The 24,562-nt window shown below is 34.1% G+C and overlaps 2 protein-coding genes across 6 annotated transcripts; one reads left to right on the top strand and one right to left on the bottom strand.

Annotated features, from left to right (window-relative positions):
• Positions 1-183: 183 nt before the first annotated feature.
• Positions 184-7,887, top strand: LOC114755411 (probable ADP-ribosylation factor GTPase-activating protein AGD14). 2 transcript variants are annotated; one of them, XM_028944291.1, is made up of 15 exons: positions 184-471; positions 881-987; positions 2,093-2,154; positions 2,517-2,604; positions 2,715-2,776; positions 2,846-2,942; positions 3,401-3,838; positions 4,619-4,985; positions 5,069-5,322; positions 5,412-5,570; positions 5,672-5,776; positions 5,909-5,992; positions 6,640-6,811; positions 6,914-6,959; positions 7,264-7,520. In XM_028944291.1, the coding sequence occupies exons 2-15, from the start codon at positions 889-891 to the stop codon at positions 7,397-7,399; spliced, it is 2,169 nt and encodes a 722-aa protein (XP_028800124.1). In that variant the 5' UTR covers positions 184-471; positions 881-888; the 3' UTR covers positions 7,400-7,520. The 2 variants fall into 2 exon arrangements, with proteins under 2 accessions (XP_028800124.1, XP_028800123.1); XM_028944290.1 differs by having other exon boundaries at positions 185-471; positions 5,409-5,570; positions 7,264-7,887.
• A 1,220-nt stretch (positions 7,888-9,107) lies between these two features.
• On the bottom strand, positions 9,108-14,649 carry LOC114755408 (probable serine incorporator). 4 transcript variants are annotated; one of them, XM_028944284.1, is made up of 14 exons: positions 14,380-14,649; positions 13,103-13,198; positions 12,457-12,735; positions 11,984-12,057; positions 11,669-11,828; positions 11,518-11,542; positions 11,340-11,429; positions 10,669-10,840; positions 10,515-10,588; positions 10,183-10,252; positions 10,018-10,089; positions 9,805-9,938; positions 9,344-9,417; positions 9,108-9,177 (listed from the first exon to the last, which is right to left on the bottom strand). In XM_028944284.1, the coding sequence occupies exons 3-14, from the start codon at positions 12,647-12,649 to the stop codon at positions 9,122-9,124; spliced, it is 1,194 nt and encodes a 397-aa protein (XP_028800117.1). In that variant the 5' UTR covers positions 12,650-12,735; positions 13,103-13,198; positions 14,380-14,649; the 3' UTR covers positions 9,108-9,121. The 4 variants fall into 4 exon arrangements, with proteins under 4 accessions (XP_028800117.1, XP_028800116.1, XP_028800118.1 ...); XM_028944283.1 differs by lacking the exon at positions 14,380-14,649 and adding an exon at positions 13,733-14,020; XM_028944285.1 differs by lacking the exon at positions 13,103-13,198.
• Between the last annotated feature and the right edge of the window lie 9,913 nt (positions 14,650-24,562).

Below are 24,562 nucleotides of genomic sequence, written 5' to 3'. Positions count from 1 at the left end.
ATATGTCCTATTTCAGTTTTATCTCTATAATTATTTTAGTTATCTTGTATAAAAATTTAAAAAAAATACTGATGTTAAAAGGGAATTTTACAAAAGGCAAAGAGCTAGAGACGCCATGTAAGACCAGAGTCCAGAGCGTGGACCGTCCTGGCAAATTCAACAAATCGGCCATAAGACCAACGCCATCAAAATAGGCAGACCATCCTCCAAGTCTCCAACGGACACTTCACACCTTCTGCCCGATAACTCCGCAAGACAAATTACCAGACCCCCCCCCCCTTCACTTTCCATTTCTTACTGATTCTTTTCCCCGAAGCAGACTCGGGAATCTTCTCTGAGCTGTATGTACTAGCCGTAATTACCAATTCAGGAAGATCTGTGTGCGCGCAGTGGTGGGATCTCTTAATCATCACCTTCGGCTAGGAAAAGCTGCAAAAGTTGAACTATTTCCTCGTCCGCAGTAAAATTCAGGTTTGTTCTTTTTCTACTTTTTCTCGTCTTCCTCCTTTAGGGCTTTAAGCTAGTAATGATTGAGTTCTGGGGATCGCAGGCGCGTTTTGTTCTTCTCAGGCAATTGTTTAGTTTTCAGATCTGGTATAATTAGTTCCTTCGATTGGTATGTTGCTTGGTTAAGTTACTGGCGTAGAAGAGGAAAGCGAGATTATTTTCAAAATTAGAGATGCATTGTTTGGAAATTAACTTTTTCTCAGGCTCTACTGATCTTGATATTAAGTTTAGTCTTGTTCATTTCGATAACTTGTTGAGCAACGTAATGGGGTTTTCATAATCGTAGGTAAGGGGCTCTCTTGGGTGTTGGTAGCTTTTGTAATTCAGCTTGCGTTTTATATTCTGTACGATATTATTCATTTCATCTGTGCAGTGGTGAAGATGGCAAGCCGACTAAAGGAAGATGAGAAGAATGAACGAATAATTAGGGGCCTCCTGAAACTTCAAGAGAACCGCAGGTGTATTAATTGCGGCAGCCTGGTAAGATTATTCTGGATTTAGAAGTCCAAAGTCATTTCACTTTAATGTTTTATTTTGAATTTATGGGTTATGCATGAGATCAATCCATAGCTTAGTACTGGATTCGTTTATACTCTATAGCTATGCCACTTAGCTTATATTAGACTGCTACTAAGCAGAAGCGATGTGATAGGACGAATTAATTCGTTGCTGCAGCAAATAAGTCATCGAGCTTAATGTCGTGTAGTTTCTTCTTTGTACTAGTTGAGCATTCTCGAATGGGCGGCATATACATTAGACAATATGACTTTTGCTGTTTATAGCTTGTGAACCAATGAGATATGTATCATTCGAGTGCCAATAGTGAAAAGTTAAAGTATGAAGACAGATTTTGGCTTTTGATCATAGAGGCCCTAGTTAACATAATTTCTTTCTGAAGAGCCTTTATTTCTAAATCTAATGATTTTTATTTTTTTCCTTAAAAAACTTTTGAGGAAGCTAAAAATTCTAGAAAAAAAATTAAAAAAAGGATAAAAAAAGGCTTTCTTCAATTTTTTTGAGTAGCTTAAATTTAGGCTTTCTAATTGATCTTTATTTCTGTATTTAAGGGCAGGGGCTTTTGGACTCTTTCTAGAAAATATCAACTAAATGGTGATTGGGTGGGCCATCTCTGAGTTACAGAGACTTGTTTGTCATCATGAGCTTTTGTTGGATGTTTATTATGTGTTTGGGTTAGTTTATTTAAATAGATCATTGACCCAAATCGAGGTGTGGACAACTTATTAATGTTCAAATATGTAGCTCAGAGTGGTCAGAATAAGCTGTTTAGAGTGAGTTCATTAAGCCATTCCAAGTTTTCTAAATCATTTATTTGAAGTTCAGCTGAAATCTGTGATTTCAGCAATATGAGCCAAAATAAAGAGCAAATTGGCTATATTTAGATGGTAAACCGAGGTCAAAAATATGTTTAACTATAATACTGCCTTCTTAATCAATCTCAAGGAATTGGATAATGTGTTTTGGTTCTGCGAACAAAATTATGAATACTTGTTATGTGTAATATTTGATATTGTGGCCGGTTCTGTTACATTAATTTTTTTCTCCTCTCTTTTTTCCTGCCAAGCAGGGACCACAATATGTATGCACAAATTTTTGGACGTTCGTTTGCACAAACTGTAGTGGAATACAGTAAGTTCTTTCATCCTTGTTGCTTTCTGGTTTCCTGATCTATGTGATTTAGTGTGTTAGTCTACTCCACATGATCAGTATTCCTCATTTACATGCTTGCGTTGGAGTGCACTGGATCGCTTTTTTTTAATCTTTACATTTTATGATTGACAATTTTCATATAGTACAAAACCTATTGTTGTTTAGCAGCATATGGGTCTCAAGTATGTCTCTGATCATAGTTTTCTCTCTCATGTTGCATGAGTATAAAGAGCACTTTGTTATGACATAGCCTGATGGATTGGATAGAGGAGAATGCCATTTGCCTTACACTCCATGCACTTTGCTTGAAATTGAACTGCTTTTTTTGTGATATTTTCCAGCCGGGAATTCACACATCGAGTTAAATCAATTTCAATGGCTAAATTTACTTCGCAAGAAGTTAGTGCCCTTCAAGAAGGAGGAAATCAGGTAGATAAGCTTGATTGTCCTAAAACTCATGCTAGCTTTCCTTTTAGTTCTACAAGTATTCTGTTTTTTTTTTTTCTTGACTTGAATTTTGCTCCATCTACTCCTTGCAGCGTGCAAAGGAAATTTATTTTAAAGAATGGGATCCACAACGTCATTCTCTTCCCGATAGCAGGTAACAACTAGCACTTAATCAATGCATAATTGTTCAGTGCAATTTTCTTATTGGCATGCTTGATTGCAGTAACATTGACAGGCTCCGAGACTTTATTAAGCATGTTTATGTGGATAGAAGATATAGTGGTGAGAGGAACTATGACAAACCACCAAGAGGAAAGATGGTAAGCTGACTCTTGTCCTTCTTTTGAGCTCTGTATCTTGCAAAATGAAAAGATTGTTACAAGCAGAGACAGATCCAGGAATATTTCTTTGGAGGGGAGTTTCTTCAGTTTTTTTGGGGAGCAGTTGATATATATATGCACACATATTTAATAACCTGACTTCAAAGGTTCCCTTCATGATAATCAAAGGGAGGATACAGTTGAAACACCCCCTCCCCCAAAAAAAAAAGGGAAAGAAATCCGTCCTTCATTTTGAGTTCATTAACTAGTACTTGATTGATTCAAAGGTTCCCTTCATGATAATCAAAGAAGAATACAGGGTTTTTATTGGGGCCCCAGACAATAAAAATCGTCCTTAACTGCAAGTTCATTAACTAGTACTTGATTGGTTCTACTTTGGTATAGTTAGATCCGTCAGCATATGATATTGCTTCTCATATGCCATGCATCTTGTGCAGGGTGACAAGGATGATTCCTATGAAAACAGAAGGGTTGAGACATATCAGGGAGGATCTAAAAGTCCACCATATGAGGATGCATATGAACGTCGTTATAGTGACAGGTCTAGTCCTGGTGGCAGAAGTCCTGGATATGATCAAGAAAGTAGACAATATGGTGATTACAGGAAAAGCCCAGGCCGTCCTCCAATAATCAATGATTGGCGTCGTGAAGACAGATTTGGAGATGTTAGAAGATTTGAAGATCGTAGAACATCTGATGGAGATTATAAACTGGAAGGCCAATCGCCAGAGCGAGCAAAAGATGTTGATTCTTCAAGTTCACCTGTTGTACGGCCTGTAAGAGATATATTGGGAGAAAATGTGGTTCCTCTTCGAATAAGTGAGCCCCCCAAAACAAACAGTGGAAAGGCTTCTGATGGCTCTGCACTCACACAGGTGAAATTAATGTTTCATATTGTGCTACCATCTGGGCCATGGTGCTGCAATCTACCTTTTCTGTGAAGTTTGCTGAGTGTTTAGGAATAATCTGTTTATCATTGCTAATTCACACTAACATTGATTTACCGAATCTTTTATTTAGTTATTGATGTCTTGGTTTGGTACTTCATATATGTTTCATTAATATTTCTCCTTCAGATTGCTGTGAAAGTGCTTAAGATCAAGATTTAAAAATTTCTAATCCAAACATCTTGCCCATGAGCTTACCAGCCCTACATTTCATGGTTTTGAGCTGTTGTGGATTAATGCAACAAAAATTTAGTTTATGATGCATACAAAATAAGCATGCTTACATCTGAGTCATTCATGAAGCATTCCGTGATGTTTTTGATTTATTATGCTTGCTATTTCTAATTTTGGTTGAAGTCTTAGATTTTTGTTATCTAGGGTGGTGTTAAATAAATGTGATGCGCCTAGAAATACAATTGTGCTTTATTTATTTCTTTTCAAATTTATTATGATCCCTTCTGTTTTTGGTCTTTTCAGTAAGCATCTGATAAAAAGGGAATCAACAGTTTGCATCAGCACCAACTTTTATTCATTTTTAGACTTAGTCCCCCCCTCCCAAAAAAAAAAAAAACCATGCCGTGGCTCATTGGTTGCTTCCTCTATCATTGATTGCAATCTCTCTGCTTTTCACCCTTTTGCTTTGTAATAAGCCCAAAATTGACTTCCATATAAATATTATATTTCATAATTGACTCCTTGTAATTGCAGAGAACTGCATCTTCGAGTAGCTTAGCATCTAGTAATGGAAATGCAGCAGAAGTTAAGCTTGAGACTACTAAGAGCCTTATTGATTTTGATGCTGAGCCTGAACCTCCCGTTGCTCCAGCAATTCCTCAAGCACAACAAACTACTGCCGTCCAACCTGCTGTGCAGCCAGCAAATTCTAGTGATGACAACTGGGCATCTTTTGATGTTGCCCCTGCAGCAAAGACAACCCAAGGTCCTTCAAATTTAAGTCCACTTGAATCTGTTCTCTCACAACTATCAATGCCTGCCCCTGCCCCTGCCCCTGCCCCTGCCCCTGCCCCTGCCCCTGCCCCTGCCCCTGCAGCTCCTCAGGTTTCTGGAGTTCAAGGTGATCCCAATGTCGAAACAGTTATTACAAGGAGCATTCTGACTTTTCTGCTAGAGTTATTGGCTCATCTGCTTGGCCTGCAGGACATCTGCCAGCATCAGCTGTCACTGCCAGTGGAGCTGGAGCTGGAACTGGAACTGGAACTCTTGGCAACTTCTCATCAGTACCACCAAGTGGTACTGCTGTAACAGCCCCTGGGTTGATGACAGTGCCACCAATCAACAATGCAGGCCAGTGGGCCAGTGTGCAACACAACCGTCCTGTATTCCCTACCACTGGGAGCCATCCTACTACTCAACAATTCATTCCATCAGCAGGTGGATCTTTGAACAGTCAGGTATAACTTATACAGCAGCTTTCTTGAGCATTCTGTCTGTGCAGATGTGTTTGTTCACCTTCATATTTTGTGGAAAAATCTTACAGCAGTGGAGTGTATCTCCAGTGCCCACAATGCAAGGGCACCCTGGCATACAAATGCCGCATGCATCCCCTCTTACCGCAAAACCTACCAATGAGGTTAGCTCTAGTGCTGCTTTACAGCCTTCAAAAGAAGTGCAACCAGGTGGAAGAAAAGAACTTCCTGAGGTATTCCTTGCTCCTCATCTGTGCTGTATAAAGTATGTATTTTATGTCTGGGCTTCTATGTGTGTAATGTATATCTGACTTTAGCCTCTGAAATTATGCAGGATCTCTTCACCGCAAGGTATTCATCCTTTGCTTCTCCAGCGCCAGGGTGGCAAATGGGTCCTCCCCAGGGCATGGGTATCTATATGCAATATCATACTGCAGCGGTACTGCAATATCATACTGCAGCGGTACTGTTATTATCCAACACTTTCAGCTTTCATGATTATTATTTTTCATGTGGCTTCTACTACTGTACAATGCCAATCTCTCTTATGATTGTCTGCCTTTTGTTACAGCCCATGCCAAGTTTTCCACAGTCATCAAAATCGACAAATCCATTTGATGTCAGCAGTGAACCACCTCCAGTTCAAGCCCCAACAGTATGTGACTTAAATTAGGAAATGTAGTATGGGCTATTGCCTCTTTCAATCTTATAAGATCTCATTGTATTGTAAATAGTGTTATAAAGAAATTCAGAAATGGATCATTAATATTTTGATAGGTTTCGTGGGATTAGCTGGTATTAGTTTGTTGCAAGTGATTGTTTTCGTTAGATGACTTGCATCTCTGACTGCGTAGAAATGCAGGACGAGATAGAATTATGGGTATGAATGAATACCAGTTGGTGTGGAAAATGGAATGCAGGCAATACTTTTAATTCAAACACGTCCATACATTTCATCCCTTATTTATAGGCTATAATAGATGCAAGTCATCTAACAGAAATAACTTTGAAAAAATATTTTTAGAGAAAGTAATCTATCTAATAACTGCCGAGCGCACCTTGCATCTCAGAGGAACCAAATCCTCAGTGGTTGACTTTTGAAACATGACAAATTTGGAACATCGAAGCTGACTTTTGATGTAGATATTACTCAGTCGTTGGCATCGTGGAATGATTAGCATTTTTAAACTTATTATTCTTAAAGTCTCTTAAGAAATTAGATTCAATATAATCTTGACATTTTCTTCAGTTAATCACAAATTTTTGGTTGATGCGTTTGTGGTTTGTGTTCCATTGATGCAGTTTCCTTCCATGTCATCCTTGCAAGGTGCTCTGCCAAGTATACCACCTTCTTCCGGTGTAATACATCCCCCAAGCCTGGGTAATCCACCACTTTCCTGGAGCTCACCCCAGTCATCATACGGTTCAGTACTTCCTCCGCAAGCTCAAGTTCATGCAGCAGCAATGGCGCCAAGTACATTTACTTCTCCCACTTCACCTTCTTTGGTTGTTTTTGTTTTATGCCAAGACTATTCCCTTTTTCTGTGGATACTAAAGTGTGCTTCCAATATCTTAGGGGCATACGTCGGGCAACAAGTGCCAACTAACATGCCAATGCCTAGGTAACTACTGTCTGTTAATGGTAATATTTGCATTTTGCAAAGTCTGATTTAGGTTTGATTCTCACATTCTCTTGGGGGCTCATCTTTTGGATAAATTAGTTTCTACTTTCTCAATTCATATGACAATTCGATACATCGAACTTGTTCTTTAGTTAGGCAACTAATTTGTTAGCTCTAATTGTTGTGAGCAAGTCTCTGTATGCCCTGATTTGTTGAGTAACATGTGCATACATTAATTTATTGTGGTTGAATTAAAACGTAGACTTAGCTGTTTTGACATTTAGAACTTCACTTGCGTGTATAGGCACCAGGAAATTGGGAATTCTGGCACACATGGAGCTGCTTTTGGCTTCTCAAATCCAGATAAGCAGATAACTGGTATGTTCTCAACCCCTGCTGCGGCAAATTCCTTCTCTGCTGGAGGCAACCCCTTTGGTTGATGTGAAAATTATTTCATCTGGCCTCTTCTTGGCACGCACCATCTTGTTGCTTCCTGTACAAATGTGGGTGAAGTTTTGGCTGACATCATTTTATTAGTCAATGAGATTTGTGATCATCGTTGGGGTTAAAGTCAAATATCTACACTTGCAGTGTAAATTTGTTTATTGTTATAGGAAAGAGAGAGCACAATTTTCCCCCCCGGTTTTGGGGGTGGAGATCTTGAAAGGGAATAGGGGGCTGAAATTGGTGGAGAGAACCCTTCGTGGAGACAATTTTTTGGGTCCAACATGTGTTTCGCTTGCAATTGTAGCGTCTGTTGAGTGATGATGTGTGTTAATTTGGTGCCCAAGAGTTGTATTATTTGCTGATTTTGTTGTATTGTATGTTCCGTAATCTTATAATTTTGGCGTGCTCTCTTCATACATGTACGTGAAATCATGCTCTTATTGTAGTCAATTGAGTCTCTATACCAAAATGTCTATTAAAATTGTTCGTGGTTTTTTCTTGGTATCCCATTTCATGCCAAAAACAAAATGAACGAAAATCATGCTTTGTTTTCTTTCGAAAATTTCAGGGTTCATTTTGAAAATACGTCTATTCCTTAAATACGTGAGGTTTGTAAATTTAAATTGAAGTAAAGCTTATATTGTGGAACCAAATGGATCAAAGTGCAGAGACACGGGAAGGAATGGGAAGCAATTTTGTCGGGCTAAAAGTACCCAGAGTCGGCGGTTTTTTTTTTTTTTTGGGCCCCTGGGGTGGGGTTCTGAAACTTATCCTTGAAAGTTGACCAGATTTTATATCCTTGTACATTTTTGTTACCAAAATCGCCATTGTGGTCAACATTTCCAGTTAGGGTAAGAGAGACGTGGTCCATGGTCCTCCCATTGATGGATGCCATAGGGGGGACCCTTTCCATGGATTAATGGTTCACTGTATCCTTCATTGAAAAGCTTCAGATTTCACGGTTCTTTTAACAACACTTGAGAGGTTAATCATCTGAAAATCAAACGAAGTTAAAGCGTGGAATGGACCTCATTTTATTACTGATGCAAAAGCAGATCATCACATCGTGCCGAATCTTGGCCTCGGCAATTAACGAGGCATGCAAAGCTTCTACGAGCTTAAGATCGTTGAAAGTGGACCCATTCCATATTAGCAACTATTTTCTGTGTCTAATTTTTTAAATTAAAAGAATTAAAACATGGAGTATGTCCACACTTAATCTGACATTTAAATAAAGTGAACAATCTTCTACAGTTGAGACTTCACCGTCTGCTATGATTGAGCATCATAATTCAAGGGGGAAAAAATTACATTTTATATCTATTTTTCAAAATTGACTTCTTCAATTTTGATTAAACACTAAAATTTCTAATAAGCATCCTTTAAATGATTTTACAAACATCATGCTCCCTCAGCGATGCACGTACAGAAGCATTTGCCTAGAAAGCATGATATCTTGTATCTTTTCTATGGAGGAAGGGGGCTAAATATCTCATATAAAGGGGAAGGAAAAAAAAAAATCCAATCTTCATATGTGCATAGCTGTAGAACCGTGCCTTCTGCCAGAGATGTTTCCTGTGTGTTGCAGCTCTGTTTTCGATCAGGCAGAATTGGAGGAGTCCACTGCATGTGCAGCAGATAAACGGGACAATCTGGAGAGCGAAGGCCTCCACCAATGGTAAAATCTTGGAGAGAATACGATATTTTGGAAGTTCTCATGTGGAATCATTATGTCTGCTCTTCCATATGACTGGAGCTATCAGCATCCATACTGTGATAAGATTTAAGCTTCTTTTAGTACATACCTCAGTGATACAGAAATAGTTTCTCTGAATTTGTGGCCCGAAGAAAAAGGTTCCACTAAATTCCAGAATTTATTATGCTGACGTAAAATTCAAAATATTCATGTTAGACTTAGATTTGCCAGGAATACTTACAGTAAACACAAACTGCCAGCCATTCATTAACTATTCTAACCCATGTGCTGGTCCAGCCTACATCAATTGTCCATCTGCAGAAGAATAAAGTTATAACGCACTTGCTCTGTAATGTTAATGAAAACCCCGACCAACCATTGATAAACTTACTCATAGCAATGAAAGAGAAATTAAACATGTGATGATTTCAGTGATATCAGATCTTGGGAGCAGCAATTCAGATCGTTATTCTAGCACAATCAAGTATTCAGATCTAGAAAGATGTTTTGACACGTAAATAGACTTCATGGATACCAAATTTATCGGTTGTCATCTGGAATTGGATATGTTCATTTCATGATTAACAGGTGCAGATGAATACTTTGTTATTCTCTTTTTTCTCCAACGGTACAGAAGGAAGACAAGAAACCATCAAAGAGATGCATGCGTATTAGGCGAAAGTTCAAAGTGGGAATGCATACTTTCTCATAACATGGTGACTATTCCAGCCAATCAAAAGCATAGCAAAGTACATTGCTCCGGTGGCAAAAACAAAATGGAAGAAGCCATAACCATATGGAACATCATCTTCTGCTGGTGTATCGTCTTTCCTGAACTGCAGGGTTCCGTCAGACATGGAATGGAGAAACTAATATTCAAATTCAGGTTCAATATAGATTCTATGAGTAGGGCACCTGAAAGCACTTAGAATCTATGCCTGTTGAAAACGTTGCAACAACGATTGCCAGTACTGCAACAATAAAGCTCTGGTAACAAAAATTCACAGCCACGGGTCAACTAACGAATCAGAAAGTGACATGAGATCATGCATTTGAAAGCTGCAGAAATGGAAATATTACGATGATGCTAAGCCAGTCAGTTTTGGTTGCAGAGTCTGACTTCCTGATGCAGTTATCTCCTGCCGGTTCACTGCATGCACCCACATATACTAAAGCTCAAATTCAACAGAAATGAAGACAAGGCGAAAATAATCATAAACTAGGTGGTTTTCTCTCAGAAATTTCCCGAATGAAAAGAAAATATTGTTATGTTATCAAGGGCTGCCTGTCTTTTTCATTCGATTTTAAATCTATGCTTCTATGGGAGAGAACAAGGACAAAACAATCAAAGCCGAAGCATTAGAATTAAATTTATAAAAGAGCAAAAATATTGGCAAAGATTGGAAGCCTACCTTCTAATTGCGCACCAGCATAGGAATACAACATAAAGACCCATGAGCCCTGGAGTTAGAATGCCAGCATTCACCTATCGAAGGGAAAATTAACGAGTTATGTCAGAAGATGAAGTGGATTCCTAGCAAAGATCCTGTGACAAATGGAACTTACTTTTGGGTGCAGAGACACACTTGTCATGAGCTGAAGAAGTACTAAGGTCCAGGTGATGAAGAAAATGTTGAGGAGGCAAGATGGTTGTGGTGCATACCAAATGAACATTAAAATGATCCCCACCAAGCAAATAACATAAGCAGTGGTAGCAAATAACATCACATGGATTTGACTGCAAGAAAATTGAGAAAAAGTGCAGATATTTAAGAGACAAGGCATCTTAATAGTGAAATTATTCTATAGATCAATATCAATGTGTCATAGACAAGAGGGACAAAAAGAACAAGAAGAGACATAGTTTTAGCCTTAGTTTTTTTCTTTTCATCATTTGGCACATAAGTTAGACTTTTTGAAGGTTGTAATATGTGAGTAGAATCGACCTCAGAATAGCTAATTAGTCCGCTCTAGTCCCCGGAGAACGTTCAACGCTTGCAAACGGTTGGCATTGAGAAGATTAAATTTTCCTCTCACTTCTTTCATCTCTCTCTCTCTCTCTCTATATATATATATATATATATATCAACATGATAAAAAATAGCCCGGAACCGCAGAACATGCCTTATTTAAATAATTCAACTACCAAAACTAAAATAATTACAGCTCTCTGAAGGAAATTTTTCATTATCATGAAGCATGTATTTCTACTAGTTATGCAACTGAGAAAATCTTACCATCTTTCTGCATTTTTTTCAGATGTGCAACAATCATTCAGCCATGTAATGAAGCTGATTATGCTTATTAGTTGAATAAGAAGGAAAACCCTGAAAAATATGTATTCGCAAATTTTAAACAATCACAAATCGGTAAAAAGAAACACACACACACACACAAATAAGATACAAGCAATACCCGGCTCCAAAGTGTGCAATCTCCCCTGCAGAAAAAGGAAAGTGTCAGAGGGAAGAATGAAATGACAAAGGGTATAATTGCAACTTTTTGTACCACATTCCACATAGAGGACGAAATATTAATAGGAAGCTGGCTGAAAGATGCAATTTACCATAGAGCTGAATCACGCCAGAAGGAAGTAGAAATGGGATGATTGTCGTTCCGACCCAAAGAACACTCTTGACTGACCACCACCCGGAGTGCCAGTTGTCTCTGGCTTCATTCAATTTAGAAGTACGAGCAGTTGACAAAAACATTATGATATAAAATATCTGACATAGGATTAAGGTTCGCTTCAAAGATTAATGAGTAATGAATGAGCTAAGACAGGTTGGCTTTTAATAATTGAACTCAATGACTAGAGCATCGATTAATTTAATGCGCATCGACATACGCTAGACTTCATGCTTATAATTGCAAAGGATACAAAGCAACCCAAGCTCACCCGCAGAACGCCTTCCGCACCCAAACAGTCTTTCCCACCATTGCATCCTTCCAATCCTGAAAGTCAAATATATGCTAGATTTTGAGCACAAGTTGCATACAGGCGATAGCTTTAAGTTGGAATACAAGTTTTGCTTATTCTGTTTCGTCACTGACCAATTATGCAATGGACGCATCTTAAGATATTTATGATGCGAATAGCAAGAAATCAAGTAATTTATGACTCCAAGATAATTACGTATTCAGATAAGCTGTCGGAAATGCAGGTTACGCCACCAAGATTGACTCATGCACGGTCATCCTTCAAAGGATTAGCATGCAGCGTTTGAAAAAAAATTGCATAGTTAAAGAAATACAGATGGCAAAATGAAATGGAAGAACAAGGCCTAAAAAGCTGCAGAAAATACAAATAGGATGCGGAAAATATTTACTTTTTAAGGAATTAGGCAATCTTACTCTTCATTTCGATTAAAGCACCGTGGCCAAAATCACGAGCTGCCCATGCTAGCAGATTTGCGACTAGAAAAATCAAGGCATAGACATATCTTGCCATCCAAGGATTGGATGCATTCCGGAATTGACTGAACCACGAAGAATCCTTATAAATGTTAGAACTCTCATTATTACCGCGATTAGCACCACTTTCCATCTATTCTTCAAAGCAGCTACGTTACAAGGAGCATGAGCGGATCATAAAGGAAGTGAGGATCTCTTCCAGTAAGATCTTTATTTCCCCTGAAATGTAGGGAAAAAAACACGTCCGTGTTAACTTAGAGATTCTTGCCTATTCTTAACTTGGCACAAAAATACTTACAGTCCTAACTCCTACCCACTGTAGACAACTTTTGACCGAGAATTAACTACATTATGGACTAAACACAAATTCCGACACTTTAAATGGTATGTCTTACGGAATCATTCACTTTTCGTTATCTTCCGACAACAGCTGTCTTTCGCTCCCGGGTTAAAAATATCTAACCTAGACCAAGCTGTCGCAAAAACACATATAACGGTAAAGTTCCCACGACAATTTGAAATAACATTCCTTGGTTCAACAAAGTCTTACCCCCCCCCCCCAAAAGATTGAAATTTATATATTCACCTTTCTGGGGATATGGCATAAATGTATAATGACATGTATCAACAGAGTTTTTTAGCCTCATTTTCCACCTTTCTTTCTTGTTCTCATCTCGTTTTTCTGTAAAGATGGAAAACCATAAGGCATATAAAGTTCACAAGCCGATTGTTCCCTTTTTTTTTTTTCACAATCTATTTTGGTAGAATTCTTTTTTCACCATCCGTCAACTTTCAAATTCTCTTTGCATCTTTATTTTTTGGCCCAAAATAAAACTTTGATAACCCCAAAACACAACAGTATCAGTAAAAAAACAAGAACAAACAAAAAAAGAACATAAAACAGCACAGATAGAAATCATCAAAATAAAATTCAGACAACAAGCTAATTGACATCAGCAGAATTACGTTAAAGACAAAGTTTTCTTTCCATCTTAACATGGTAAAAAACAACAGATGAACAAGCTTTGTGTGAATTTTAATTTAAGGAGATGCGTGCACGGAAATACGTAAAAACTGTCAGACCCGAGGTTAATGCTCCAAAGGTTACGGCTAAATCTAACTATTATACGCTGTATATATAATTATAAGGAGGGGGAAAAGCACAATGAAAGTATGTAACGACTGTAGAAACAATAATGCTCGCGAGAATATATACTGCATCATTACAAAAACGGCTTTCCCTTTCAACAACGAGAAGTGAGTTTCGGTAGACTGGCGATCCCTAATCTGTATCTGATTAGAAGGATATGAATGAGAAGAAGGGGAATGCATTAACGAATGAAATATCTGGGTCCTCTGGGAGGAGAAAACAGAGAAACAGAAACCGACTTGACTCTCGTTGGTTGTTCGAAAAAGGAAGAACAGCATTAGATGATAAAGGAGATTAAATCTTGTCGATTAAATGTTAAAAGATTTCCAAAAAGGAAGATGTCAATTGAGAGTCCAAAAGCATCATTTGAAACAGTTGAGAGCAGTGGAGTTATTCGTTTCCTCCTGTTGGAAGTAAACATCCAAAGATTAATTTTAAAACATGGAGAGAGAAAAAAGAAGATAAAAACAGAGAATTTCTCTCCAAGTTTTTTTTAGCCGTACCTTGAAAGTTTCTCGCAGAAAAATTCATAAATATGCTACGCATTTGAGAACAGATCAACTCATAAGCAAATGCAGATGCTCAGAACTCAAGGAAATAGAAAACCAAAAGGGTAAAAACTGACAAAGGAATCCTTGCAATGGGGATGAAAATGGAAATTAAATTCAAAGAAACGCAAAGAATCTCAGAGACAAACGAATGGAAGTAAGTACCAGAGAGGGTGAGATAAGGATAATGCGTCGGAGAAGCAGACGGAGATCTGAGGAAACACTGAATCAGTGTATCTTGAATAATAAGTTCTCCGTCTCTTTCTTTCGAGAGAGAACGCAGATTTTCTTACAGAGTGAATCAGTCCTTCCGTTGGGTTCCGGCTGTTTTAAAAATGAAGAGCACTGTGAGAGAGTGTCGATGTGAGAGATTGCTTTTTATAGATTTTACTTTGCTTTCTTAGCTTTTCTTCTTCTTCGTCCTCTTCTTTTTCCCGCCGTAAGCTTCCTGTACCGTCTTCTTTCTTCCTTCTACAGGTTTGTTGTGCCTTTTACGTATTTTCTCACCTCCTCCAACAATTCCGTCTTTCTTCTATTTGCAAATTGGATCATTTACGTATGAATTCCAAGACACTGTATCAGAATTTTTTTTTATTTGAATTCTTTATATTTGAATATTACGAGTCACGAGAATTTTTTTTGCCTGAAGTCACAAGAATGAAAAAATATCAAACCAACTTCCTATCCTTTTTTATCGACTCTGTTTTTTTCTCTATGTCATCTTGCTTCAGAATTATATAAATTCTCTAAATTAACGTAAAAAATTCAAATTGTTGTTGTTAATTTCTTATCTCTTTTTAATATGTTTGAACAGGGCAAAGTTCTAACTATCAAATTTGAACTCGTTTTCAGAGAGGTGTTCGAATAGTATCTTGAGTGCATGATATAAGAAGAATATCATTCAATTAAAACTTTCCTTGTATCTCTCAGACATACTAGTTAGAAAGGAGGTTGAAATTCTTATTAAAAAAAAAAAAGGAGGTTGAAATTATGTCTTAAGTTTTGCTTGGTTTGAGAAAATTTATTAGTTTAATGACACATCTTTGTGTATTTTAATAATTTCAAGTGTAAAAAGCAATTTTATGTGGAAACTAGTATTTACTATTTATTTATTATGGGACCTGCATGTAGAATCCCTCATTAGTGTTTTATTGAACACCAAAAAAGGCTATAAATATAAAATTTAAAAATAATCATTATATAAATCAAAAGTCAGAGACAAGCAGTGTAATGCTTAAATGACTTGTCTTCTCTAGTGTTAATAACAATTAACAGGACACAAGCAAGCTTCCTCAATGATTAATGAATAATGATGTTAGCAACAGCACGATGATATTTTGTTTTTTTAATGATTAATGTAAATTAAAATTGAATATACATTTAAAATTTTTAATTTTATGAAATTAATAAAGAATTATTTTAAAATCCAAATTCTCAAATATCAATGATATTTTTGCAAAGACAAAATTAATTCATCGAGTTCCTTGCATTGCATGTCACCCCGTAAGCGGTACCAATAATCAACTAAATACATTTTTTATGCTTTTCTATAACATTTAAAAAACAATACACATTGCTTCTTCTTTTTTTCCTCCCTGGTTTGTTATACAATTTAAACACATACACACATGTACACATCAACATGGTAACATTCAGCTTAAATCTGAGACATCATTGAAATGTAATGAGTAGTGCTGTTATTGGGATGACTTACTGTTAGTAAACCACATTGGAGATAGTTTAGGGTTGCCTTAACTATATAATATATTTTTTATTATATATATTGACTAAAAAACTAGTGACATGCAACAGTTTGCTTAATTTTATACTTTTTTTTGGGTCCTATTTATACGTTTTAAATTTGATATTTGTCTTAATATTTAATGTATTTTTTTTCATCTTTGCCCCTAATAATTTATTCCCTCTTCTTTATTATACTCTCTCTTATCATATTTTCTCACACATTCTCTTTTATTTTTTTCATTTATTATAAGGGCATATTTAGAAACAAAACTATATTTTTAACATATTTATTGCTTCTAACTAATTTTAACTAACAGTTCGTTATCCGTGAATTAGTTTAATAAGGATTGGAGAGAGTATATGTTTAAAAAAAAAACAATTTTGTTAGGGTTCTTAAGTTATTAAAATTATGATTAATACTTTATAAATTAATTAAATTGCATTTCAAACTACATACTATCTCCCGTCTTAAATATAAGAGTTAGGCAAATAATTTATTCTAGCTTTAAATATAAAATTTTAATCAATTTTATCTCATAATTTCATAGTTTTTTTCTTAAAGAAAGTGTCCCTGTTGATTGATTGATGAATAACTTAACAAGATTTTTTAAATATCTACAAATTAGTTTAATGGGCGTAAATAATAATGTTAGTTCTATCAAAATAGTAGCAGTAATGTCAAAAATAGCAGGAGTAATGTCAGTCTATCTGAATGGCCCAACAATGAGCATAAACTTGTGACTAGGAGGTGTTTGGATGGAATCAAAATCATGATGTTAAAGTGTTTTTACGGTGTACAAAATAAATATGTAAAGGAGTTTAGCTCGTTTTACAGAAAAGTGCTTCTAAGAAAGACTTCTGGGTGCTTCCAATAATGAGAAGAAGACAATTTCACAGAACCAACAAATCAAATTGGTCCAACAGAAAAAATTAATCTCTCATAACATGTCAAATTAAAATTCAAATTCTTATTAAAAAAATATTCATATTTAATATTTGACAGTGTTTTAAACAAGAGAATACCTATATCCAACAAAAAAATTATATTATTGTAATGGTCCCTCGCATATATCAGCGCTGTGTCGTTTTCATCGCTTAGACGCCAAAATGCCATGTCGTTTGCTTTGAGAAATATTCATAACACAACGAGGGCACTCCAAGATGAGAGTCTACGAACTCTCGAGTTTTCTTCAGATTACCATTTCTGCGTTGCTTGTTCTAAATTTTCTGAGTTTGCGGGCAAAACGAGGCTTCAAAGTTCCAAGTGTTTGATTGCTTCACTCCTGAGTTCTGATCATCATCAGGAGAATACCATTTTTGCAGTAACAAGTTAAAGGAACATCCTCTGAATCTTTACGCAGGTCATGTGATGATCTCTAACAGAATGAAAACGACATTCCCTGTCGTTGGGCTCTCTCTTCCACTTTATTTATTCACATGTATATCGTTGGATCCATGAAAAAGCAAGCAGGGAAAAGAAAAGCATCAGACATTTCCATGAAAAGAAGGAACCAGATTAAGGAAAGAAAGATAATAAGACAAAACGACGACGAATAATTTCGGTCCCGCCATTGCTTGACCACGACGCCCTCGCCTTCCCCATGTTACGCTTCCTTTTCAACATCTTTAAAAGCATAATTTAAGTTTTTTAAATATTAATTAAGTGATGCAAAATCAATTCACTTTAGTAAATATTAATAACTAACTTCTTGTGAGAAATGCAGCAGCATTCAATGTCCATAAAGGAGTTGACTTCTTTCTAAACTTTCATGAGATTCCCATATATGTTGTTGATTTACTGCGTATCTATATATAAGAAACAGCTACCAAAATCATAAATTTTAAAATGTTAGCTAGATTTAGTTAAAAATAGTAATATATAAGATATATACATGTTTTTCAATTATATCTTTATTTGTAAAAAGAATACATAACAGATGTGAACATTTATTACAAAAAAAATAATAAGTTACATATATTTAATAGAGATAAAAGTGAAAAGACTAGTTTAAAATTTCAAATAAACAGGATGTGCTTCTTATATTTAGAAGAAACATCACTATGAGAGAAATTGTTTTTTTATAAAAAAAAAAAAAAAGGATGGAGGGAGTATTTTTTAAAAAAAAAAAAATTGTTGTCACTATGAGTAATATTTGTTGAGCATTTTCATTTTCAAAAAGTTATAATTAAATTAAACTAGGGCAAGCGAAAACCACTCATAGTATAATTATTCCTACAATTTCATTATTTCATATATTAAGTTATGACTCATGTTATGCGTTTCATATAGTGTATGAACCCTTTTAAAGAAAGAAACTGTACAATATCAATAAAAATTTAAGTCAAAAACGTTTACATGGTGAAGTTATTTCTTAAAAAAAAAATTATTTGTTACAAATCATTCTTTCAAAAAAAAAAAAATCAAGCCGCTCTCTGGATGTCATTATACTGCACGCAGGAAGAAGAACAAAGGTGGCGGCGAATCATGGAGGAGGCGGCCTTTTAATGATTAGAGATTGCATTGTCGTTATCGTAAAACTGGTAACAGCCAAATTACTGGGCCTTTTTCTCATGCCTTTCTCTATCTTTGTTAATCAGGAACACAGTAGTACTTATAGTGTTTGTTACCAGACAACTAATTTATTTTGATGCTGAATATTAACTATTTTTAATTAATCAAAAATATTTATTTTGACTATAACTCTCTCTGTTTTTTTTTCAAATGCACGATATGTCGAGGTATTCAAAATAGGCTTGTCTTGGTTCTAGCCGTATTGGAATGGACTAGGACAGGATGGGATAAATCAGGACGAGACAAAAAATAGGACAAGACGCATGACGGGATCATCTTGTCTCGATAGTAATATTTTTTTTATTTCTTATTGTATTATAATTATTAAATGTTAAAAATATAAAATGTTTAAGGTATGTGTAATACAAAATGTTTATATTTGTAGCTTTTAGCACACATATGTAATTGAATGGTTATTTTTTATTTAGAGCTTCTATAGTTGCTTATAATTCTTAGAAGGATAAAAATGAATTTGGAATTATTATATTCCTCATTATTATTTATTTGGGTCTTTGTTTAAGAGGACTAAGTTAAAAAAATAATAAAACAAGAAAAGAAACAGATGTTTTCAGAATAGACCCAAAAAACTAAAAAAGAAAAAAAGAAATAACAATCAAAATTCATTACAGCAGACTCAATTACAAGATAAAAAACGTTTTGCATTAAAAAAAAAAATTCCCAGTGAGGACCAGGACGAGACATGGAGCAAATTTTCCACCCCGTCGTTCTTTATCGGGACCATCCCGTTTCAGGAACAATCCTAGCAATACGTATAATTTATTAAAAATATTAAAGATGAGAGAGAGATAGACCTAAAACCAAGCAAAACATCGACCCTATGAAAGTGAGTGCTCATGGGATCTGAAAGGCTGGAATTGGGCACCGCCAAAAGCTAATAAATGGTCACGAATGTCAATGTGAGAAAAATGCTGGGACAACTGGGTAAATCTGATCACCAGGATTATTAAATCTAAGCCTATTACTAGAAACGAAAATGAGACTGTAATTCCTTCAATTCTGGTCACTGGGCAAGAATTTAAAGTCGTATTTGGTTCTAAATACTCCCTTCCCTTTTTATTATAAACTTCAACTAACTAATTCATAAATAATAATTAATTAAATTTGTTTAAAATAATAAATATGTTAAAAATATATTTTTATTTTTAAATATACCCTAATAAGTGAAAAAAGGATGAAAAGGAATATATGAAATAATGTGATAAGGGAAAAATAATTAATGATAACAATAAAAAAATACATTAAATGTTAAAATAAAGTCAAATTAAAACTTAAAAAATAGACTACACCCTTTCTTGAATTTGAAACTTATAAATAAAATTAGAGGGAGTGCAAAATAAAAATGTGTTAGTTATATTTGTTTTTAATATTATTTCTCTCTAATAGTAATTGTATCAAGCCGTTGCATACATTTGCTCTTTTTTTTTGTCAAATTTAGAAATTACTTCCAACATGTTTTAAACATATTAGGAATAATTTTCAACTTCATTAACTCTCATTTAAATTTAATATTTTTTTAATTTTATCTCTATTTAATATATATTATAACTTGTGAAAATAGAGTCAACACAATAATTAATGAAGTATAAAAGTATAAATTCACATAAAAAGTTTCTCTCTTTATCATATAAATAAAACCAAAAACCTTATTCTCTTTGTATCTTATAAATATGACCAAAATAATTCTTAAGTACTCCTCCGGTCCTAAATATAAGACCCATTTCGTAACGTAAATTACACTACGAAAAAGATCTTATATTTAAGAGGGGAGGAGTATATTTTATTGTCGTTATAATTTTTAATAAAAGATAAAATTAGAAAAGCACGAATCATGAAATTAATCAACATTGTTCTATAATTAACAGGGAGGTACTTTTAAAGAGTGGCTAATCATATAGCGTAGGCATGGGCTAGTTAAATTAGTTACTCCTAAGTAAATACAACAACAGGATTAGTCAAAGCCTATACATAAATAGATACTCTATGGTATTAATTGCTTATTATGTAAGGCCTCCACGGGGATCAATTAACTATTTTAATTAATACCACCAAACATCCTTGACAATTTTTCCCCCCCGAAATAACATCTTTCACATTTTTATAACTCTGAACCTACCCTCGCCAATTCCTTTAGAAAACGCATGTGGAGGGAAGGCTATTATTAAGGTTGAAAAAGTTTTGGAGATTTAAAAAGGTTACTGACATAATAATTCAAAGTTTAGAGGACTTACATGTACTTAACTCGATCAATAAAAACTAAAAACAATACTTATTTTAATATGAATAAACTTTAATCTCATCCAGTCATCCTCGTCATTTACTTAGTTATTCTTAATGATGAAGTATCCGTATTAAAAATAAGCCTAGTTTTCTGTATTTTTGTTTTTAATAATTTAGATTAAACAATGATAAACATATAATATTTCAGTGATGAGATAACAAATATAATTTTAATAATTTATGAACCAGTAATTTTATTTTTTAAAATAATTTTCACGCGTTATAATATACCTATTTAATTATTCTTTATAAGTAACTTTGGATTTCATTACTTATATCAAAATAGTTAAAAAAATAAATAGTTATAAATTGAAAGTTTTTTCTCTAAACTACCCTTATTTATGGGGGGACATAGAGTATAAGCAAGAGATTGGAAAAATTATTATAATAAAGAGAATTATGAAAGAGAGAAAATATGTGATGGAGAGAGATGATTGTTTGAAAAATAAGATAATAAACATATTGAATATTAAAATAAGTAATTGATAGGAATAAAAATAGAAAATTTGGCAAAATTTTAAGATAACTTATAAATATTATTTATATTTAGATATAAAAAGAGAATAATAGTTATTGTTTATTTAAAAAAAAAAAAAAAAAAGAGAAACGTGGAATACCTACGTAGGTTTGACTTTAGAGTTAGCGGTAACAGGTAGCATGTGATCTACCCAAAAACAAAAGTAAGTAGCACGTGACTGTAGTCCGTGACATCCAAACAAAGACTAGTGGGCAGGCTTTTTCAGGAATACACGATAAACAGTAAAATTATATATCAAAATGTTATATTTTTAAAATTATTTATTAATATGCTGCACTTAAAATCGTTCTTGGCGTGAACGATTTTTGAAATCGTTCACACCAAGAATGATTTTACTTTTTTCTGTTCACTCTCTCACATACGAACCTCTGCCAATTTTACATGCAAAAATAAGAATCCTTGATAATGCTCCCATGAGGCTACAACGTCTATATTGGATTAAAATTTTAAAATCCCAATTTTTTAAATAGAGCTTGATGAGATTTTTTGTCATTTCCTCTTCTTTTTATTTTTCTCATACCAAACAATACGTGACAAAAAAAAGTATGCTTTGATTGTAAATTTTTAATTGTAGCAATTAAGTTGCAGGACTAAATTATTATTATTATTTTGGTCACAGGCATAAAAAGTCCATGCCCAATATTTGATTTCTCGTCAAACCGAACAAATGTTACACGACAGGCTTTTTTACCAAAATACTACAAAAAGTAAAATTATATAATAATATGCTGCACTTTTAAAAGTATTTACTAATATGCTACACTTAAATTCGTTCTTCGGGTGAATAATTTTTAAAGTCATTTATCTGCTGAACAATTTCTTCATAATCTATCCTTGATGTGCATGAAAGCTTGTGTGACATTTATCTGCACTTAAAATCGTTCTTGGTAAGAACGACTTTCAAATTACACACAAGTCGTTCTTGGCATAAACGATTTCAGAAATCGTTCTTGGCGTAAACATTTGTTAAATGAAGAAGTTGTTCAGCAGATTAAATGATTTTAAAAATTATTCACCTGAAGAACGATTTTAAGTGTAGCATATTAGTAAATACTTTTAAAAATGCAGCATATTAGTATATAATTTTACTCTTTGCAGTATTTTGGTTTAAAAAAAGCCAGTTGTGTGGCATTTGTTTGGTTTCATGAGAAATCAAGTATTGGGCATGGACCTTTTATGCCTGTGACCAAAATAATAATAATAATAATTTAGTCCTCCAACTTAATTGCTACAATTAAAATTTGTAACCAAAGCATAATTTTTTTGTTACGTATTGTTTGGTATGAGAAAAATAAAAAGAAGAGGAAATGAAAAAATTTCATCAAGCTCTATTTAAAAATTAAAAAAATTGGGATTTTCAAATTTTAATCCAATATAAATGTTGTATAGCCTCATGGAAGCATTGTCAAGGATTCTTATTTTTGCATGTAAAATTGGCATAAATTCGTATGTGAGAGAGTGAATAGGAAAAGTAAAATCGTTCTTGGCGTAAACGATTTCTGAAATCGTTCACACCAACAACGACTGTGTGTAATTTTAAAATCGTTCTTGCCAAGAACGATTATAAGTGCAGCATATTAGTAAATAGTTTTAAAAGTACAGCATTTTGATATATAATTATTGTTTATCATACATTGATAAAAAAGCCTAGTGGGCATCATGGAGAATGAAGCAAATGTATGGGCCGCATCAATCATCATTATCCATTTAAAATTTCCTACAAAAGTTTATAGGTTTTTTTTTTCCCTTCCAGTATAGGTTTTCTCTTATTGAAAACAATCTCATTTAAAACACTATCAGCTACTAAAAGTAGACACTTGTTCTAGTAGGAATTCAAATCTTGATTCACCATATTGTAAAAAAACTAATTCCTTTCACTAGATCCAATATTATTGATATAAAAGTTTTTTTTTACCAGACCGTTAGTATAAAAGTTTATAGTTCTAAAACCATTTTAAAGATATAAATGATTAACAATTTAAAATTTTATGTCTTCACTCAAAAATTTTAAAATGAAATTTTTGTTTTCAATTAATTTATATAGTTATCTAATATTTAATACAATCAAGTTAAATTTAAATGTTATCGAGTTTGATTAACATGACTTTCTCAAAGTTATATTTTTATTCAGAATATTCAAACCCTCAAATTTATTAAAAGAGAACCAATTTTTCCTGTTTAACTAGCTAGGTAATTTTAGTTTTTAATTATAATTTTATTTTTCCAGGATACAAGTATCTATTTATTAGAAACAATTCTACTCGAGATATTGTTAAGCTCTAAATGCGGGCATATTTTCTATTTCTAATTCAAATTTTTTTTTTTGGCTAGGCACGTATATATTTTTATTAAAGGCAATCCTTCAGGATATTAAATATGAATATTTTTTGTAATAAGAATTCAAACTATCCTGTTTGTTTCCCCCAAAAAAAAAAAACCTGTTTGTTGAACTTGGGCGCCAAAAACGAAACACTTGTCTAGCACGCTCATGTCACGCAAACGAGAGTCTGAGATGCACGACTTTGGGCCACGTATTTCACGGGCCCTGTCTTCTGTATAAAATTGGGCCTTAAGGCATTGGGCTCATGGAGGGCCAGACAAGAAAATTCCCATTAAAGATAAGCGCTTTCACCCGTTCTCGTCTCCTCGAGATGAATTAATAATATCACCCGAAAAAAAAATCATCACATTTAAAGTGTTCTTTTACTTTAAAATAACAAATACAAAGCGAAAGAAATTCAATAACTAACAATTAAGTATCATCCGGTTCTTAATATAGGACGTAATTGTTGAGTTGATTTTGGTCCTAAATATAAGGCATATTTTTCATATTTATCAGTTTCTCTAAATTATTCTACGGATACTCCCTCGACCATAATCAAGTAGAAGAAAGAGAGAGATTAAGGAAGATGATTATGATGTTGAGAAAAAACATGTCATATTTCTTATAATTAACTAACTTGTCTAACTTTCCTAATCTAATCAAATTAATTAAATAGGTCTTATATTAAGGACTGGAAGAGTATTATTTAAATTTTAAAAAATAAAAGCAAAACCTTTGAAAACCAAAATGATTAAACTGATTGGATTAAAAAAATCTCATTAGAAAAAATGAATAAGACATACTAATCCGAACAATCCTATCCTTAACTCTGCAACGGAATTCTCTGCTTGCTTCATTCAACAATGCTTGAGAT

This window comes from Neltuma alba, unplaced genomic scaffold, assembly GCF_004799145.2.
Source record: "Neltuma alba isolate B1F8T4 unplaced genomic scaffold, ASM479914v2 tig00010268_pilon, whole genome shotgun sequence".
Lineage (NCBI taxonomy): Eukaryota > Viridiplantae > Streptophyta > Magnoliopsida > Fabales > Fabaceae > Neltuma > Neltuma alba.
Note: the sequence above shows the minus strand (reverse complement) of the source record. Positions and strands in the feature narration are given on the sequence as shown.

Bases quoted from the DNA above. Each gene is read 5' to 3' on its own strand.
- LOC114755408 (XM_028944284.1), bottom strand. From the start codon at position 12,649: ATGGAAAGTGGTGCTAATCGCGGTAATAATGAGAGTTCTAACATTTAT. The intron at 12,058-12,456 runs GTAAGATTGCCT...TTTGACTTTCAG, and splicing joins TGCTTTAATCGAAATGAAGA to GATTGGAAGGATGCAATGGT. The intron at 10,090-10,182 runs GTAATATTTCCA...TTTTGTTACCAG, and splicing joins CTGACTGGCTTAGCATCATC to AGCTTTATTGTTGCAGTACT.
- LOC114755411 (XM_028944290.1), top strand. From the start codon at position 889: ATGGCAAGCCGACTAAAGGAAGATGAGAAGAATGAACGAATAATTAGG. The intron at 2,777-2,845 runs GTAACAACTAGC...GCTTGATTGCAG, and splicing joins CATTCTCTTCCCGATAGCAG to TAACATTGACAGGCTCCGAG. The intron at 3,839-4,618 runs GTGAAATTAATG...TTGTAATTGCAG, and splicing joins ATGGCTCTGCACTCACACAG to AGAACTGCATCTTCGAGTAG.